General features: G+C 43.8%; 2 protein-coding genes across 2 annotated transcripts in view; one reads left to right on the top strand and one right to left on the bottom strand.

Moving 5' to 3' along the window:
• Positions 1-9,477, top strand: part of LOC134440579 (teneurin-1-like) — a 275,455-nt gene extending 265,978 nt beyond the window's left edge. Inside the window, exons 31-36 of the mRNA XM_063190697.1 lie at positions 1,741-1,952; positions 2,720-3,448; positions 3,922-4,201; positions 5,521-5,663; positions 7,422-7,607; positions 8,115-9,477. Of these exons, the coding sequence (XP_063046767.1) occupies positions 1,741-1,952; positions 2,720-3,448; positions 3,922-4,201; positions 5,521-5,663; positions 7,422-7,607; positions 8,115-8,723 (2,159 nt within the window). The 3' untranslated portion in view covers positions 8,724-9,477. The remainder of the gene's footprint in view (positions 1-1,740; positions 1,953-2,719; positions 3,449-3,921; positions 4,202-5,520; positions 5,664-7,421; positions 7,608-8,114) is intronic.
• A 2,374-nt stretch (positions 9,478-11,851) lies between these two features.
• On the bottom strand, positions 11,852-16,932 carry sh2d1ab (SH2 domain containing 1A duplicate b). Its single transcript, XM_063190608.1, has 3 exons — positions 16,627-16,932; positions 15,841-15,904; positions 11,852-13,579 (listed from the first exon to the last, which is right to left on the bottom strand). Exons 1-3 carry the CDS (start codon positions 16,764-16,766, stop codon positions 13,328-13,330), a joined length of 456 nt encoding a protein of 151 aa, XP_063046678.1. The 5' UTR covers positions 16,767-16,932; the 3' UTR covers positions 11,852-13,327.
• Between the last annotated feature and the right edge of the window lie 1,538 nt (positions 16,933-18,470).

The raw sequence follows: 18,470 nt of genomic DNA, 5'->3' as shown, positions 1-18,470 counted from the left end.
GCTTTGCAATGAGCGCCGTGTTTATGTGGACTCCACCGGCAAGGAGCTCTGTGGGTTTATAAGGCGTCGTGTTGATTTTTTAAATTACTTCCTGCCGCGGCGACTTGATTTAAATATTCAGTAGACGCTCCAATCACTCTTTCACTCAGGGGTACTAGCAGGGCTTTGGTGTCTCGAAATGGCTTCTTGATTTTCGTGAATGGCTTTTTTGGGTTTTCGATTTTAAAGATGTGATGGTGGTTGAGAATCGGGGGTGTAGGAAAGGGCAGGGAGGGCGATGCGATTTTGGCACTGTAGCCTCCTGCTTCCAGTTGATACTGTTAATCATTCTGACCCAGTCTTCTGCTCCTCCGATTTATCAGTTTGTCCTTAGGATGTGTCAGAGTTTAACCTTCCCCATAAACTCTCTATCCATCCCGACCTACCCCCCCACCCCCACCCCACCACCACAATCCCAGCTCCCCACACGCCTCCCCGCATCAAGTCCTGTTGAGAGAGCCCAGATAACGCTAATTGTGGCTTAAAATGAGCGATCAAACGGGCTGAGGGCAAGACAATGAGCAAGGAGCTTGATGCGGAAAACTCCTTCAAAGAAGCCCCATCTCCTCTGCCTCAGTAGCCACCCCAGGCTGTGTCACGTTATGGCGCTTTTACTGCCCTTCTGGGGACATTTGCTTTTATGTGTGCCTCAACCATGAAGGGAGCAGAGCCATCTCACTCTTTAACGACCCAGGGCACTGACTGTTGAAGGTTCCGCATTCATTTTATCGGCAGGGGCTGCTCTTTGAGCAAAAAATATACCTCTACTGGTCGGTGCGGTCGAAAGGCAGCAGGACAGTGAGAAGAGCAAATAGGAAGGGTGATTTACGGCCTTCTTAAAATTAACGTCCCAGCATTAAGGGGCCGCATTCCCCAATCATAACTGTTGTTGGCCTGCCCCATTATGTTGGTTAATTAAAAGCCAGGCATTGTGCCGTGGGAGCGGTGTGCTAAAGCAGGCCCGCACCAAGAGGTGGGAGCAGAGGGGCCCACTGTTGATGCTAATTGTTCTGCAGATTATGGTTAAGTACATTAGAAGAATGCTTGTTGCATACGTAAATAATTAATGCCATTTAATCTGCATAGGAGATTTATTTATTGGGGCTTTTGAGAAGAGGGATTTTGTGCTAATGTGCACATTTCCACTGAGAGCTTTTAATCAGAAAACATGATTTTGTTTTCTCTTGTAATGTTTTTTTGTGCAACATGGATGTTATGAGTCATTTCTTTGTAGCAGCGGTGGTGGATGGGGGATCGTCTCTCCGAGCCTCTGAGTTTCCCCCTCCTATTTACTATTTAGAATGGCAAGTCAATTTATTTAAAGTGAAAGAAAAACAATACGGTGAACATGCCTTCAGAACACTGTTCATAGTAGTGCTTTGTATAGGTAAGGGAAGGGAATTGAGGCAGCGCAAACACTGTCACAGTCATTATAAAAATAAACAGACAGCAAAGCACTTCATAGTTCATAGCTCATTCAATTCTCTCAAATAACCAAATGAAAGAATGTATTTTTTCCTCTCACTACACACAGTTCCCCTGGTGGCCCATCAGATCTTCTAGTAGTTCAACAAGGAGAGCCTGGTCATATGAGTCTTCTTTTTGTAGCAGCGAAGGTAGACTGGGATTTGTCTTTTTGAGCCGAGTCATCCAAGTTATCCTTCCTGTTTGTTTTGTCTTTCTTCCTCTGGCTGCACACAGGTCCCCTGGTGGGCCGTCAGATCTTCAAGTTTAGCGAAGAAGGCCTGGTGAACGCTCGCTTCGACTACAGCTACAACAACTTCCGCGTCACCAGCATGCAGGCCACCATCAACGAGACGCCGCTGCCCATCGACCTCTACCGCTACGTGGACGTGTCGGGCCGCGTGGAGCAGTTCGGCAAGTTCAGCGTCATCCACTACGATCTCAACCAGGTTTGTTTTCATGAAGATATCCCATTACAAAACAGTGTCTTTTTTCCTGGGTTTTCTCGTGTTAATTTGTGAGAAATACATATCACATAAAGGGACAAGAATGACAAAAAAGACTGGTGTTTTAATTAAAGTTGATATTCTGATAATGACTTATTAGTTAGTATTTTGAAGCTATGATAATTTGATTGAGTGATGTGATAAAGAAGTATTATTCCACTGTTGCATTCACCACAAAAGCACAAAAAGCCTACAGCATCAATGTAAGTTGATATTCAATTAATGATTTTTTCGTGGTAAATTGATAGGGTAATGAGACAAGGAGTGTAGTGTAGTGTCTCACATGCATTTTGAAGCTACAGTAAAAGGATTCAGTTGAGTGTGATAGTACTGTATCTGGGTTTTACTTCTTCTTAATATTAAAGACTTCCGGTCTTTTTTGAGAGGGAGAGAGGAGGCCAACAGGCCCTGAAGACATCTCCCCAGGCCTCCCCACACCCTCTCTGAGATGTTAAGAGTTACAGGTACAGACAATAAGGAGCGCTCTATCAAAGTCACTCTCTAAGTTGATAAGGTCTACCAGGAAGTGAGGTAACAGAGAATGATATCATAATTAACTCCGGTGTTTCGCAAGTATTGCCTCTTACAAAGTAAGAGAGAGTTACTCAAACATAGATAAAGCAATACACAACCTTTGAAATGTTATGCATGAGATTGGGGTCTACATTCAGATTCCTTCAAGTGTATTCCACTGCTGTCGCATGACCCAGGTGATCACCACGCACGCCATGAAGCACACCAAGATCTTCAGCTCCTACGGCCAGGTGGTGGAGGTGCAGTACGAGATCCTCAAGTCCATCGCCTACTGGATGACGGTGCAGCACGACGCCTGGGGCCGCGTGGTCACGCTGGACATCCGCGTGGGCGCCGACGGCAACGTGACGCGCCGCTCCTACGAGTACGACGCCGACAGCCAGCTGCAGACGGTGCTGGTGAACGAGCGGCCGCAGTGGCGCTACAGCTACGACCTGAACGGCAACATCAACCTGCTGAGCCAGGGCGCTAGCGCGCGCCTCACGCCCATACGCTACGACCTGCGCGACCGCATCACGCGCCTCGGGGACATCCAGTACCGCGTGGACGAGGACGGCTTCTTGCGAGCGCGCGGCGGGGACATCTTCGAGTACAACTCCAACGGGCTGCTGAGGCGTGTCTATAACCGCGCCACAGAGCGCTCCGTGGCGTACCGCTACGACGGGCTTAGTCGGCGTGTCTCTAGTCGATCCAGTGACGGCACGCACCTGCAGTTCTTCTACGCCGACCTGTCGGACCCCACGCGCGTCACACACATGTACAACCACACCAGTGCCCAGATCACCTCGCTCTACTACGACCTGCAGGGCCACATCATCGCCATGGAGATCAGCAGTGGTGACGAGTACTACGTGGCGTGCGACAACACCGGCACACCACGCGCCATCTTCAACAGCCACGGAAAGGTGCTGTGCCTTTATTTCCTTTGCTGCTGCTTTAATGTCTTAGTACATGGCATGGGGAGGAGTGAAGTTTAAGACAATGTTTCTGTGTAAACAGACACTAAACGAGTGTGTAATTTTTTTAGTTGATTATTTACCCAGCCAGAAATGTCATCTTTTCATTAATTTGTACTACAATGTCATCAATATCTAATTATAGTAATCATTGTGGCTTGGAAATGTACACTTTTCATCATACATGGATCCTCTTCATGTGCATCTGCCATTTTGAATTACCAGTCATGGCCATATTGGGCTGTAATACCTGCTCTGGTCAAACCAGTAAATGTTAGTTTATTTACTTTGTAAACTTCAAATTGATGAATGGGCAGTATGCATTTGGAAATGAACTATTAAAATTACAAGCTGGACTTTTCAAATTCCATCTCTTATCTATCTCTATCTCTGTATCTCAACTGACCTTATCTCATATCCAGGTGGTGAAAGAGCTGCTCTACACGCCATATGGAGACATCTACCATGACTCCAACCCCTCCTTCCAGCTGGTGGTGGGCTTCCACGGAGGCTTGTACGACGCCCAGACCAAGCTAGTACACTTCGGGAGGCGGGACTACGATGTGGTGGCCGGCCGTTGGACCACGCCCAACTACGACGTGTGGGGGGAGCTCAGTCGCAACCCCAAGCCCTTCAACCTCTACGCCTTCAAGAACAACTGCCCTGTCGGCAACATCGAGGAGGTCTCCCAGTTCGCCACAGGTAACGTACAGTATGTCCGCACACCATTCTGCCAATGGAACATTGTACTGTTCCTGGGAAAACTCAATAGTATTGATCAGCGGTGTAGTCTACTTTTTTGAAGTGGGTATACTGTATATTTGAGCATTTTTTGAAGTGGGTATACTGTATATATTTGTGCTATTCAAAACAATGGAGCAATCAATTTTAAGTGGGTATACTGAAATCCCTGAAATTTAGAAGTGGGTATACTCCGTATACTCGCGTTCCAATTAGACTACACCACTGGTATTGATAGGACAACAGTAAGATGACATTACAGTAGTCTGTAGTAATGCATTGTGACTTTGACTTTGGTGATTGCCATTCTGGTAACAGCAAACTAATAACGAGGACAGTGTCTTACACATTAAAAGAAAGCTCAATGATGCAAATCAGATACACAGCCCTGCTCTTAAAAACAGATGGCAAACTTTGCTGTCAAATGTTCCTCTTAGTAATATTTTGATAGTTAACCACAGGTAAGGCCTGACCTACCTGAAATAGAACTCCATGAATACTGAATCAAATAGATAGTCATGCTGTCAAAACCAGATAAAAGCTGTCAAATATTCTTCTGTGTGTGTTGATAGTTTACCACAGGTAAGGCCTGACCTATTTAACAAAGCTCCACGGATGAATCCGATAAGCAGCCCAGATGGAAACAGATGGAAAGCTTTGCTGTCAGATATTCCTCTTGATGTGTTGCAGTTTATCCACATTCTCACTGTGGACACTTGGTGAAACTGGAGCATTTTACGAATCAAAGCTAATTGAACGAACGTGTGCATGTGTGTGCGTATGTATTACGTGCATGCGTGTATGTAGAGTAGGGTAGAGTTACTGTTTTGATCCCAGGGGGAAATTAAGGTGTCAAGTAGATTACATAAATACACATAATGCCCACATGGACATTTCAATACACATATAACACAGGTAATAGTCAGGGAGGGAAAAATAAAAAACTACAGTAAAAATAAGAAGATAATTGTGCAAAAACATATTCTGTGAGTTGGGGTAGACAAATGTGGAAAACATATTCCAAGGAAGAATATATTGATATGACCAGAAATGACTGTTGACAGATGTAGAAGTTAGGTAAATAAGACATAAATAGTATTCAAAGTAGAACATAGATCCATGAAGACAAAGGGTACAATTTTCTAAAGCATGCAGGGTACATAGTATGATAGGAGGAAGATTTTTCACAACGTCACAGTCCAGTACAAGTAAAGGTGTACTATATTGGACAAGTAGATATGTGTGTACATTTGTGTTTCTATTTGTGTTTGTATGTGCAGATATTGGCAGGTGGCTACAACTCTTTGGCTTCCAACTCCATAACGTGGTGCCGGGTTTCCCCAAGCCAGACGGCGGCAACATGGAGCAGACTTACGAACTGAGCAAGATGCAAACCAAAACCCAGGACTGGGATGCCAGCAAGGTAAAGCAAAACAGAGAGGTCAACAAGGGGCACGGTGGCTCAGTGGGCTAAAGCTACGTTCACACACAACGCTGCTAGTTACTAGGTTCTCGCTGGCTCGCCCACTTGCCACTCTCTCGTGGAGCGTTCACTAAATGGTCCCGCTGCTTTAATTGCCAATGCAAGGCGAGAAGTACCGGACTCTGCATTCCAATTGGTTACTCGCTTACTCGCCTCGCTTGAAGTTAAAATATTTTCAACTAGGAATCCGCCCACATTGCATCGCTTGTACACTACTCGCCTACTCACCTACTCACCTCCTCGTCTCGCTGGAACACATAGACATTCTATTGACTTCATTACCTGAGCGAGTAACTAGCAGCAACGTGTGTGAACGAGGCTTAAGGGTACATACCATTACATCTGAGATCCAGGTTCAATTCCGGGAAAAACAAATAGAAAGTTAGAAAGTGAAAGCCCAACTGGGAAACTCCAACTCCCATTGTCATTGTGACACAGCACTCTGAAATGGAGCAGTGCAAAACAGAGAGGTCAAATGACACGGTGTCTGAGTGGGCTAAGGAGACAGACCATTACATCTGGGATCCGGGTTCGATTCCGGGAAATACAGAGAGACAAATAGAAAGTTAGAACGTGAGAGTAAGAGGAAGAGAGACAATGACTTGAGGCTTGATGAACTGAGAGAGCCCTCCTGGGAAATATTTGAATACACTAATAGGGAAACAAACTCAGAGAGTGAAAGAGAAAGAGAAAGGAAATGAAACCAAGGCCCCTAACCACAAACAAACAGGTAAACCCCTTCCACCTCTCCTCTGCCTCACTCATGCACCTTTGCCTGGTGTTTAGGCATTGCAGGTCGCAGCTTTGCATCCAATCTGTACAAGTCAACATTACACATGTAGTGCAATACAGCAGAGGCATGGTGATGAGTACATGTATTCTGACATTGGAAATTTAATGTGTGTGTGCGTGTGTGTATGCGTGTATGCGCGTGTGTGTGTGTGTGCGTGCGTGTGTGTGTGTGTGAGAGAGAGAGAGAGAGAGAGAGAGAGAGAGAGAGAGAGAGAGAGAGAGAGAGAGAGAGAGAGAGAGAGAGAGAGAGAGAGAGAGAGAGAGAGAGCACCTTCACTTTTGTAGCAACGCAACACAGCAACATAACCACACCGTGGGTGGCAGTAGATAGGCTGTTGCTTCAGGAGCGAGATGAGTGATTTTCTCTTCCCCCACCTCCACCACACACACACACACACACACACACACACACACACACACACACACACACACACACACACACACACACTCACACTCACACACACACACACATCAAGTCTTGCTGTGCTATTGTGGAGATGACAACTAATAACAGTTTTCAAAAATGGGGACACTGATCATTTCCAACCATCAAACACAAAGTTGAGGAGAAGATGATTGCCTAAGAAATGAATGACAATTCACAATTTCCGTGTTTCAATAAACAAACAAATAGAACATGTAATATTGATGTACTGTATATCAAGTAAATGATTCACTTTGTAACATTGGTGTGTGTGTGTGTGTGTGTGTGTGTGTGTGTGTGTGTGTGTGTGTGTGTGTGTGTGTGTGTGTGTGTGTGTGTGTGTGTGTGTGTGTGTGTTTGTCTTTCTGTTTGTGTATGTTTGTGCTGCTCTGTGTGTGTGTGTGTGTGTGTGTGTGTGTGTGTGTGTGTGTGTGCGCTTGCTTGCTTGCGTGCGTTGCTGTATCGTATGTCCACATACACAGGTGGTTCTGGGTATCCAGTGTGAGCTCCAGAGGCAGCTGCGTAACTTCATCTCTCTTGACCGTCTGCCCATGACGCCCCCCTTTGGTACGGTGGAGCAGTGCGCCACAGCCCCCCCCCCCCCACCCAGCGGGCCCAGCACCCCCACCGCCCCCCGCTTCTCAGCACTGCCCTCCATCTTTGGCAAGGTCAGATTAGTGCACAGCTTAAGATTTGGTTACACTTTACTGTACACAACTGTTGCATTACAAAAGACAGTGTTGTTCCTCATTTTACAGTTCCATTTTTGTGTATACAGTATATACACAGTATTATACTGCATTTTGTCTATTGTGTGATAGCTCTAATACCATAGGTCCAAGACATCAACAGTAGGACGATTGAAATGCTTTTAACAATGTGTCCAACTTTACACTAACTTAAATCTTTTAAGGCTTAATTAAAAATGTCCTTTTTGGTTCACATGTATAGCTAAGATGAGTCAGCCTTTGCTTGTGCATTTTTCTTCATGAGAAGCTAAGTTTAAACTGTTTTAGAAATAATCATACAGCAGTCATTTTCACAGGTAGCTTGCAGGTTCACAGACGTGTCTGCATTGTCACGTCAGTAGAGCGTAGTAGAATAGGGTCACTTTTATTCATCTCTCAGGTAATGAAGCAGCTGACCCTCTGTCCCTTGCCTCTCCACTCCACCAGGGTGTGCGCTTTGCCATCCTGCACGGCCTGGTGGTGGCCGAGATCGTGGGCGTGGCGAGCGAGGACAGCCGGCGCGTGGCCTCCATCCTGAACGGCGCCATGTACCTGGCCGGCCTGCGCTTCACCGTGGACGGCCGCGACACGCATCACTTCCTGAAGCCCGGCGCCGTGGAGGACGACCTGGCCACGCTGGGCGGCCTGAGCGGCGGACGCGTCCTGGAGAACGGCGTCAACGTCACCGTGTCGCAGATGACCGCCTCGGTCGCCGGACGCAGCCGGCGCTTCGCGGACATCCAGCTGCGGCACGGCGCGCTGTGTCTCAGCGTCCGCTACGGGGCCACTCCGGACGAGGCGCGGCAGCAGCTGCTGGAGGCGGCCAGGGAGAGGGCCGTGGAGGAGGCCTGGGCCAGGGAGAGGCAGCTGCTGCTCGCCGGGGAGGAGGGCAGCCGAACCTGGAGCGAGGGCGAGCGGGAGCAGCTGACCAGCACGGGCAGGGTGGCCGGCTACGACGGATACTTTGTGCTGTCGGTGGAGCAGTACCTGGAGCTGGCCGACAGCGCCAATAACATCCGCTTCATGAGGCAGAGCGAGGTGGTGGGACGCAGGTAACAGCCAGTTCCACCCCCCTCCCCACTGCGCCACACAACAGCGGTGATGTGACGGCACGGAGAAGAGAAACACCTGTGTCTTTTTTTGTTGTTTGTTTTTGTTTTTTGGTCCCTTTTTTCTTTTTTTTTTGGGTCTGATTTTCAGTATTTTTGGCCTGTTTCGTTTTTCTCTTTCAACCCCTTTCCTCCTCACCAAAGACTGCCTGTTTTTAGACAATTGAGGAATTTATTGAACATTTTTTATGAAAAAGAACTAAGAGAAAAAGCTACAAAAATAAAAGAAAGAAAATAAATGTACTTTAAAAAATGAAGGAAGATTCAGGGGAGTGGAATCCCAACTGCCTTTAATCGTGACAAAATGATGGTATTTTATTATTGTTCAAGGTGGAGTTTCTAACGTGGCACAAAAGCATTTTTTTCTGCTGTGGCTTAGCTTTCTATATGGAAGTGCGCTATTTATTTATTTATTGATTGATTTGTCTTGATTTATCCATTTATTTATTTGTTTACATTCTTCAACACGTGATGCTTGAACGTGGACAGCCTCTGAAAGATTGGACATTGAAAGATGCAAATCTAAGCTGTGAGACGTGTTTCATTTGGATCACAGACGTCCAAGACGGACAATTTTCGTTTCGGGTTGCTCGGTAGACCACCTCAAGAATTATAGTTTACATAATGTGCAAGGGAGGCCTTGTTCAGTGACTCATATTCGTACATACAAAAGCTCTAGAGTAAACAGACTTTAATTTAAATATGATTGAAAAATTATTACTGTCATGAGTTTGGGTGTGAATATTATATGCTCAGAAAAAAAATCTATATGTATATAGCAAGTGCTTTAAGAAAAAGAAAGTGCTCAAATTTTGAATATGTTGTCATACATACTGAAGTGTTAATATTGTTAATCCATAGACGCAGTTGCAGTTTTTCAAGGAATCCTACCTGCTATGAGACTATCCATCCTGGACTTCTGAATATAAAGGGTTACACAGATCATTAAAGTAACTATGTGTCAACTTTGGGGATTCTTAGAATTATTCATGCAATTGGTCTTTATCGCACTAACAATAGTGCGCACGCACGCACGCACGCACGCACACACACACACACACACACACCCACACACACACCCACACACACACACACACACACACACACACACACACACACACACACACACACACACACACACACACACACACACACACAGTGTGTGACAGTGCTGGGTCTCATACATTTTGCTTATTAACTTGGTTCCATTTCAGAAATATTTTTTTTGACTTTTCTTTTTCATACAGTAAGTCTGACCATGCTGTAGACTGGTATGAGTTAGTGAGTAGTTTTAACAAGCCCACAGGTGCAGATGGCCAGCTAATGAGAGGGTGTTTGAAGGGATTTGATCCTACTTCTACTACTGCTACTACCTTTCCAGGTGTCAGCTCTTGCGCTGGTTCAAATAATGATTGAATATGACACTCTTCTCCACTCGTCAGATATCTCAAGCTCTCTTCCCTCTCCGTGCGTCAGTGTCTGTGTTTCCCACTATAGGCCCAGCTCGTGTCAAACTGCACCTCAGCCTCGCGACCCCACTTTCATTATCTGTCTCTCCTCGTAACAAAATGTGAAACGGGACGAGGCCAGACAGACGCGTCTCTGCACTTCGCCTCAGACGGAGGTGTCTGCGCAGCGCGAGGGCCCACTGGAGAAGAGGAGGGTTATCAAGTGACTCACAGACGAGATGGCCGTGACGGGCGAGCGCAAGATTTCTGCCCAATTAAGAAATGCATCCTGACAAAGAGAAGTGGGGCCCCGCGGTAATGGGCAGCCATGTCAAACTCCATGAGTGCCACCAGAGCGATGTCTTTGGCTGGGCTACTGTAGGCTACAGTGCACCACCACCCAGCAGCCCCCTGGCCGAATCACTTCACTTCATTAGCTCATTATTTTGGCAGACGTGAGACGCGGTGGTGGAAGTTGGCTGTCACGCCACCAGGTGTCTAAAAATAGCCTGGAATGGATGGTTTTTAATGTAACACTTTCTGTCTCCCTGAAGACATCTCCTATCTGCAGATTATCCATCTTCACTTGGACTGCTGTAGCGACCGCAGACACACCACCTCGCAATACTATTCTTCTGACCTATCAACTTTAATCAGACAATCTCTGTCTGTCGCTCTCTCTCTCTCTCTCTTTCTCTCCCTCTATCTCTCCCTCTCCCTCTCTCTCTCTCTCTCTGTCTCTCTCTCTCTCTTCGGGTATACACAAATATATAAGTATTCAAACTGATTTATTATTATTATTACTATCAATATTATTATTACTATTATTATGATTATTATTTGCTCAATATGACGTGTCAGTGTGGTGTGGGCCGTCTGACACCTTGCATAAACCAATATATTTCGGCTGAGCAGGTCCAAGCTGTGCGGAACGACCTCGCCCATCCTGTCACGTCGCCCTCCCATTTAACCTCCCACGTGCTGCATCTCCGCCGCCATCTGTCAGGACGAGGCTGCCCACCGAGGGGCCTCTTAACACGGACTAACGCCCTCGCAGCACGGCCCCTCAGGACCACCTTCCACCCGTACATATCCCTTCCAATAATGTGGCATCATCTCCCACTGACTTTCTTCTATTATTTTGTTATTACTTCTCGTGATGAGGGCACAGTCTGACTCGGGCAGCGCGGCACAAGCTGAATATTGAGAGTGCTGCTGTTGCTAGGCGACAAGGATTTCTCTCTCGCTCTGTCTCTGTCTCTTGCTATCATTCTATCGCTCTCTCTGACCATCTCTCTCTCTCTCTCCGACTCTCTCTCTTTCTCACTCTGTCACTCTTTGTTACTCTCTCTCTCTCTCTCTCTCTCTCTCTCTCTCTCTCTCTCTCTCTCTCTCTCTCTCTCTCTCTCTCTCTCTCTCTCTCTCTCTCTCTATCACTGGCTGTCTCCTGCTCAATTGAAGGGACACAGACCCATGGTAAAATTTGAGTTCTCGGAGATGGGTGTTTGATAGCTCAGCCAACGTAGATGCAATCTTATTTTTTCCAATTATGTATCAAATCAATCACAGATATTTCTCCTGAATTTGCGAAGCAGACACAGTTGAGACAGAAATAAGTAGGCCTATGTGTCCTAAAAAAGAAAACTAACTTTATTGGATGGAATAATATATTGCAACTCTGCACAACCACTGAGAAGTTTCCTCACCACAGACATTGATAATGCACTATATTAAACGATATCTTTACCCTGTTTCTGAACACCAAAAAAACACATCTAGTATGCCAAAGTCTCTTCCAGCAGACCTTAAATGTGGAGATTTTACTGGGTGCAGATTACCTGAATGCACAGATTTCACATTATCACATAAAACACATTTCACATATTAGGGTCTGTCTGGACGGCTCGTGACACAGACATGCTATTAGTCAAAATAAGGAAGGAGTTCATAGAAGAGACTGTATCTCTAAACAAACAGTGAAACCAAAACTTCTGCATGGTTTGTATACCCTGTTCAGAACTCTGCCTCGAAGAGTAGGCCTATTATGTGACAAAATGTTTTACAAGTAAGTGTTTCATGCCTGTAATATCAGCCAGCTCTCTAGACTGCATGCAGACAGTAAGGGCCTCCTAACAGAGCTCTATGTCTTTAGGGAGTTTCTCCCTAGCTGCAGCCTTGGATCCACTTATCTTTCCGTCTAGCAGTTTCTAGTCTAGAACCTACGCATGATAGCCTACCTCATAACGTAAGATAGGAAAGAATATTTCATAGGCTAAATTAGGCTGTCAAGGTGCATTGGGAAGGATACACAATGTGCAGTCATACAGCAGGATAATTATTATTTATATAACACTTTATTACAAAACAATAATTAGCCTATATAACAGTTCATTTCTCAGGCATCATTACAAATGTCTTCATCCTAAAACAGTAGCGCAATTATCACATCAACGACTGTTGTGATAGTAGGCCCTGTTTGTGCGTGCAATGACATAAAAGGAGTAACGATTCCTGTGTCAGTTTGCAAAAATGGCTGTGGGTGAATGCATGACTCCATCCTGCATACGTGTTTTGCGGCTGGAAAAGAAGTGCGCCCAACACCTTGTGCAAGAGCAGATGTGTTTTTGTCAGTAAAATCTAGAACGTTTTTTTTTTCACTCTCTCTCTCTTACGTCAGTAGTTGACTTGAGCACGTCGACAACCGTCTGATACAGTGCTGTAGAGGTACTTTTTGACATTTCTACTTATAGGCGGAAAAAACGTCTCAGTCAAGATGAGATGATAACGCTGGAGAATATGCTAGAAGCCAGAAGCACTTTAACTGGAATTAATTCATAGAATTATACATCATAATGTGGAGAACAAATTTTCAAAAAAATACAGTGATGAAAAGGAACAACAGATGGAGAGAGAGAGAGAGAGAGAGAGAGAGAGAGAGAGAAATGAAACTCTGCACACAAGATGTGAGCAGGGAAATAAAATGAGGACGAAATAACCAGAAAGTTCTCTGCGGGATCAACTGAGAACATCTGGCCTGTTTTCACAATTCAGAGTTTCTGCAGAAGCTGTTTGGGAAAAAAGGATGGGGGAAAAAAACTATTTCTCAGAGGGACGGCCGTTTTTTGGGCTTAACTCTAGGCGAGTGCTTGTTTTTCTTTCCCAGGGGCTGGATGTGGTTCTGGTTGAGATTCTGGGCGTCAAGCCTGGGCTGTTGCTCCTTTAAGGGTGAGTGACCCGGTGAGGGTGAGGGAACTGGGTAGAGGAGAGGGATGGCTATGCCCTGATCCGGCTCCTCAAAGGCATTTATAAGGTTCTTGACTCTCCGAAAGAAGCGCTTCTTCTGGTCCGCTGCTGTCTGCGAACAAAAAAACAGGAAGCAATGGACTTGAGTGTTTTGGTTTCCTTGCTGTGCAGAACGAAAACGTGTTGTTGCTCTGTGCTGTACTGTGTGGTTTCCTTCTTCCAGGCTTCTCAGCCAGAACACAACAAGCCTTTATGAGACATTAGTGTAAAGCTCTGAGACAAATCATCTGTGACAGCTCAATTGTCTGACATTGGCATCAATATATAGGCTACAATTACAATATATACTATATATATAAATTGTGGGCCTATATATAAGTATGTAAGCGTGTGCTACATGTTTAATGCACAATAATGTGTTTTACTTTTTTTATGTGTATTTATGTAAGCTGCTAGACACCTTAAATGTATGACTTAGATGCAAAATGTATGTAAAACATTTGAATGTTTTATTTTCACTTGTATCACTCTGAAAATATGAAATTATCGGCAGACTTGTACTGAATGTGCAAAACATAACATGTCACCGTGAGATTTGCAGAGCACCGCTGATGTACTCTCCTTTCCCAGCAGGGCTTGAACACAAAGTGTTCCGCTGCATCTTATCTATTCAGACTATAAATAACCAGCAATTTGTCGTCGATCTATGTAAACATTTCATCAACTGTGTGCCCTTTTTTTTCTTAATGTTAACGCGACACAGGATGAGCCTCTATAAATAACCCAGTTGCTGAATACGAGACCACCAGTGCTGTACGGCGGAGGCCTGGCCATGTGGTGGATGCTGTGGTTTTCTTTCTTGAGGTTTTTTTTTCGACCCATAAAAACATTTAACTTCTCAACAATGACTCTTTTGCTGGTTCCCCAGACCAGTATTGCAAATGTAGATACTGTTTTGAAACGGTTTCTTTTTCTATTAAATATCTGGAGTGGTAACTGATCTAGAAATCACAGAAATTAGATAGAACGCCTTATTGAAAGAGCGATCTCCCCTGCTCTGTTTAGTAATCTAACCACTTTTTTTTCTTTTTAATTTACAATGCAATCTGAAATACCAACATTTTTGCTAGAGAGATGGAAGAGCATATCACTGATAAGTCTTCACAAACTTGATGTACTTATTTGCTTGAATAGTGACATCTCTCCTTGAACATATAGGAATTACAGAAGAGCTCCAATAAGCCTGAGTTGAACTCATTGTTGACAAAAGGAAAACTAGCTAAACTAAATAACTAGATAAAGAGATACATGTTCTATAACGCATCACTCATTATCCAAGAATAAGCAAGAGACCAGGTCACACTCTACACACTCTATTCAACATTTCATAGCTAATTACGAGGTTCAGTCATTCCAAAAAATATGTTAGTTTGTAAGGTGTTCGACCTGTTTTGTAAACACACATGTATCAGCATGTATGTGCAGTAATTCTATGCACATGCGTAGCTATTTAACACAGACCACTTCAATTAATCAATCCATTAGAATTTGAGGGTTTTACTGTGTAGTTTTGTAATTTAATTATGACCTTTGATGAGCTAACTATTTCCTTTGGCAGTTCTGTAATCAAACTTGCAAGCCAAAGTGGTTTAGTTCGATGAAGACTTCAATTATTATAATTGAAAGAATAAAAAATGACAATATTAGTAGGCCTACAAGTATGATTTTTGAAGGTGTTGTCACTCTTTAGGCTACTTCTCTGAGAGGACGGTGTACAGAACAGGGTAATTTCTCTCTTTAGCGAGTTGTAAATGCAGCTTTAAACAAGCAAATCCCCAGCAGCTTTAGACAAGCAATTCCCCAAAACATAACAAAAGGGGAGGACATGATTGGGGGGAGAGTTCAGTGCATCCGATACAGATGTTTTGTGGAACGGGGCACCCAAATCACATTATCTACAGGCTGCATATGCACTGGGTTTGGAGGTCATCATCCATATCTACAGTATATCTACTGTATGTGTAGCTAGCACGTTTGCTGTACTATTAATACATAGTGTGTTACACTATTATTAAATGTGTGTATGGTCAGAAGAGGAACAGATAGTAAAGTGTTCGTAAAAATGTTTGTGTGTGTATAGTGCGTTACACTATTATCAAATGTGTGTATGGTCAGAAGAGGAACAGATAGTAAAGTGTTCGTAAAAATGTTTGTGTGTGTATAGTGCGTTACACTATTATTAAATGTGTGTATGGTCAGAAGAGGAACAGATAGTAAAGTGTTCGTAAAAATGTTTGTGTGCGTGCGTGCGTGCGTGCGCGCGTGCGTGCGGGCGTGCGTGCGTGCGTGCGTGCGTGTCCTCTTGTTGCTCACCTCTGCAGACCAGGAGCCCTCTGCATCTTGATGTAGCCTGTATGTGTAGACGTAGCCTTTGCACCTGTTGGTTCACAATGCATATTCAAGATTTTAGTATTGCATCCCTATTATAAGGCCCCTATTATAAAATTTGACATATTGTTTAGTGCTCTGTGTAAATGCCATTGTAATGTAGTGGTAAATCCTTCAAAGTCCATTATGATGGAATGGTGGAATAAGCTACCAGTTGCCAGAGTAAGATTCATCCCTCTCAACCTTCAAGAAGCTACTGAAGACTCATGTCTTCCGAGAGAGCTTCGCTGCATAGCATAACTCTACTCACCTCTAATCATGGGTATTACCTTGCACTGCATTTCATAGGTCCTCCACTATTTTTCTGCTCTCTATCTCTTCTACATTACTTGTATACTGCTGTACTCTGCATTGACCCCACACACTCAGTACACAGTAGGCTACTTGCTTGAGTGCCCGCCTTGTAATTTGCGTTGATCAAAAGCTAAATGTATAGTCATGAAATGCAATGTAATTATGAGCATACAGCAATGCATAGAAAATTGTTAATGTCAAGCATTAACCTTGATTTTGTTTTTTCCCAACTTGTTTGTTTCAAAAGCCTCAATCAGCTGATATCAGTATATCTCAGTTCTGCAAAACACGCAAACACATAATGTGACAGACTTGACAAAAAAAGAGAAGAGAGAGAGAGAGAGCTGGGGGAGATAGAGAGATGTGACATGTGAGAGGCATGAGATAGAGAAAGAAATGATAGCCAAGGGGACTCACAGCACACACAGGCAGTATACCCCTGCCACTGACTCGCTGTCCCTGATCAGGTAGCTTCCATCCTTGCCTGCGTCGGCCAGCCTCCTCTCGCCCAAGGCCTTGCCGATGTTCCCATGGTACACGGCCACTGAGGAGTCCATGGAGGGCCTGCTAGTCTCTCTGGCTGTGTGTCTTAACTGTGCGTCTCGCTGTGCGTCTCTCTGTGCGTCTCTCTGTGCGTCTCGCTCGCTCGGCTCTCTCAGTGACAGTCACTCTGCTGCTTCCTCGCACACTGCTCCGGCATCTCCCTGCCCGAGTCCTCTTAGCTCAACCACTTGTATGTATACGTCTCTCCCTTAAACAGGAAATGATGCGGGGGGCCTATCAGGAAGTCGCTTCAAAAAGTCATGGCATGGGACTGCGTCACACCACAGAGCCAAAAAAAAACCCTACAAAAACAATGACTTTTTATTGTGCATAAGTGTCAAAATTGTCAGGGTTCATTTGTTTTGTCACCCAGGCCTATGAGACAGTAACATGCCGTGTATTTAGAGAATAAGATATACGACACCAAGAATAGGCCCAAATGTCAGAAACCATGTTTTTTGTCCTTCTCTGTCAGGCAATGAAGCCAGAACACTTGAATACATGTCTTCTTGTCTGTAATCATACCATTAGGATTTCTTGTTTTCACACAAAGACACACAGGGTCACAGGAAGGCTAAGCTGTCTTTGTCAAATAAAATAATAATAATAAAAAAAACATCATTAGAGGGAACACACACACACACACACACACACACACACACACACACACACACACACACACACACACACACACACACACACACACACACACACACACACACACACACACACACACACACACACACACACACACACACTTTACTGTATGTTTGTCATACCTTCATCATATTCTCATAACATGGGGTTACCATTTGTTCTGTAGACTGTGTGTGTGTATGTGCGTGTATGCAGACATGCATGCGAGCATGCGTGTGTGCTTGATTAAATGTTACTTTTTTCATGAATACTATGACCTTTCAAATTCTAAATTTTCATCTTGACTGGAAAAATTGCATGCTTCTCCATGGTCCACCATTTTGAATTTCCAGAAATAGACATTTTTAGCTGAAAAACTTGCTGTGGTCATACTAACAAATATTAGTTCATTGCTTTTTAAATATTCATGTAAACAATATTTAGGATTTTAAATCAAGGGTCATATTTTTAAAATACGGATTAGTTCGGGTTTAGGGTTAAGGTTAGGGTTATCTCTATTATTGCTATTATTTAGCCTGTTTGATCTTCTCTATTATTGCTATTATTTAGCCTGTTTGATCTTCTTGTTTGTTTTTTGTTTGTAGTTATATTTCCCCTTAAAGGTACTACCCAGACTAAACATCATTTCACTCAGAGTTGTATGAAAGTACTGTTACAAATGTTGTTGCAACATAAGTAGTATGTTATGTAGTTGCAAGTATGTAATATCATACTGTTGTAATATTATATCCATAACAGTACTTCTTCTACTTTAACCTGTTAAGACACAGTGTTATAAATTTGCTGCTACCAGAATGGCAATGACCAAGTCGTAGTGCATTACTTAAGGCCCTGTGTTGTGTCATAGTTGTGTAATAATAATAATAATAATAATAATAATAATAATAATAATAATAATAATAATAATAATATTATTTTAAGCGCCTTTCAAGATACCCACGGTCACTTTACATTAAAACAGAGAAATAATAGTAGAAAAAGTAATAACAAAGCATCAATGAAATTATACATCACAACTTAAAATAGGAGAATGATTAAAATATATAAATATATCAAATAGT

This window comes from Engraulis encrasicolus, chromosome 23, assembly GCF_034702125.1.
Source record: "Engraulis encrasicolus isolate BLACKSEA-1 chromosome 23, IST_EnEncr_1.0, whole genome shotgun sequence".
Classification (NCBI taxonomy): domain Eukaryota; kingdom Metazoa; phylum Chordata; class Actinopteri; order Clupeiformes; family Engraulidae; genus Engraulis; species Engraulis encrasicolus.
The sequence above is the reverse complement of the archived record's forward strand: the minus strand, read 5'-3'. Positions and strand labels throughout refer to the sequence as shown.

What these genes read in the sequence shown, in the direction of transcription:
- sh2d1ab (XM_063190608.1), bottom strand. Translation starts at nt 16,766, where the DNA reads ATGGACTCCTCAGTGGCCGTGTACCATGGGAACATCGGCAAGGCCTTG. An exon ending in GTATACTGCCTGTGTGTGCT is followed by an intron (nt 15,905 to 16,626) that starts GTGAGTCCCCTT and finishes GTGAACCAACAG; the next exon opens with GTGCAAAGGCTACGTCTACA. An exon ending in AGGGCTCCTGGTCTGCAGAG is followed by an intron (nt 13,580 to 15,840) that starts GTGAGCAACAAG and finishes TTTTGTTCGCAG; the next exon opens with ACAGCAGCGGACCAGAAGAA.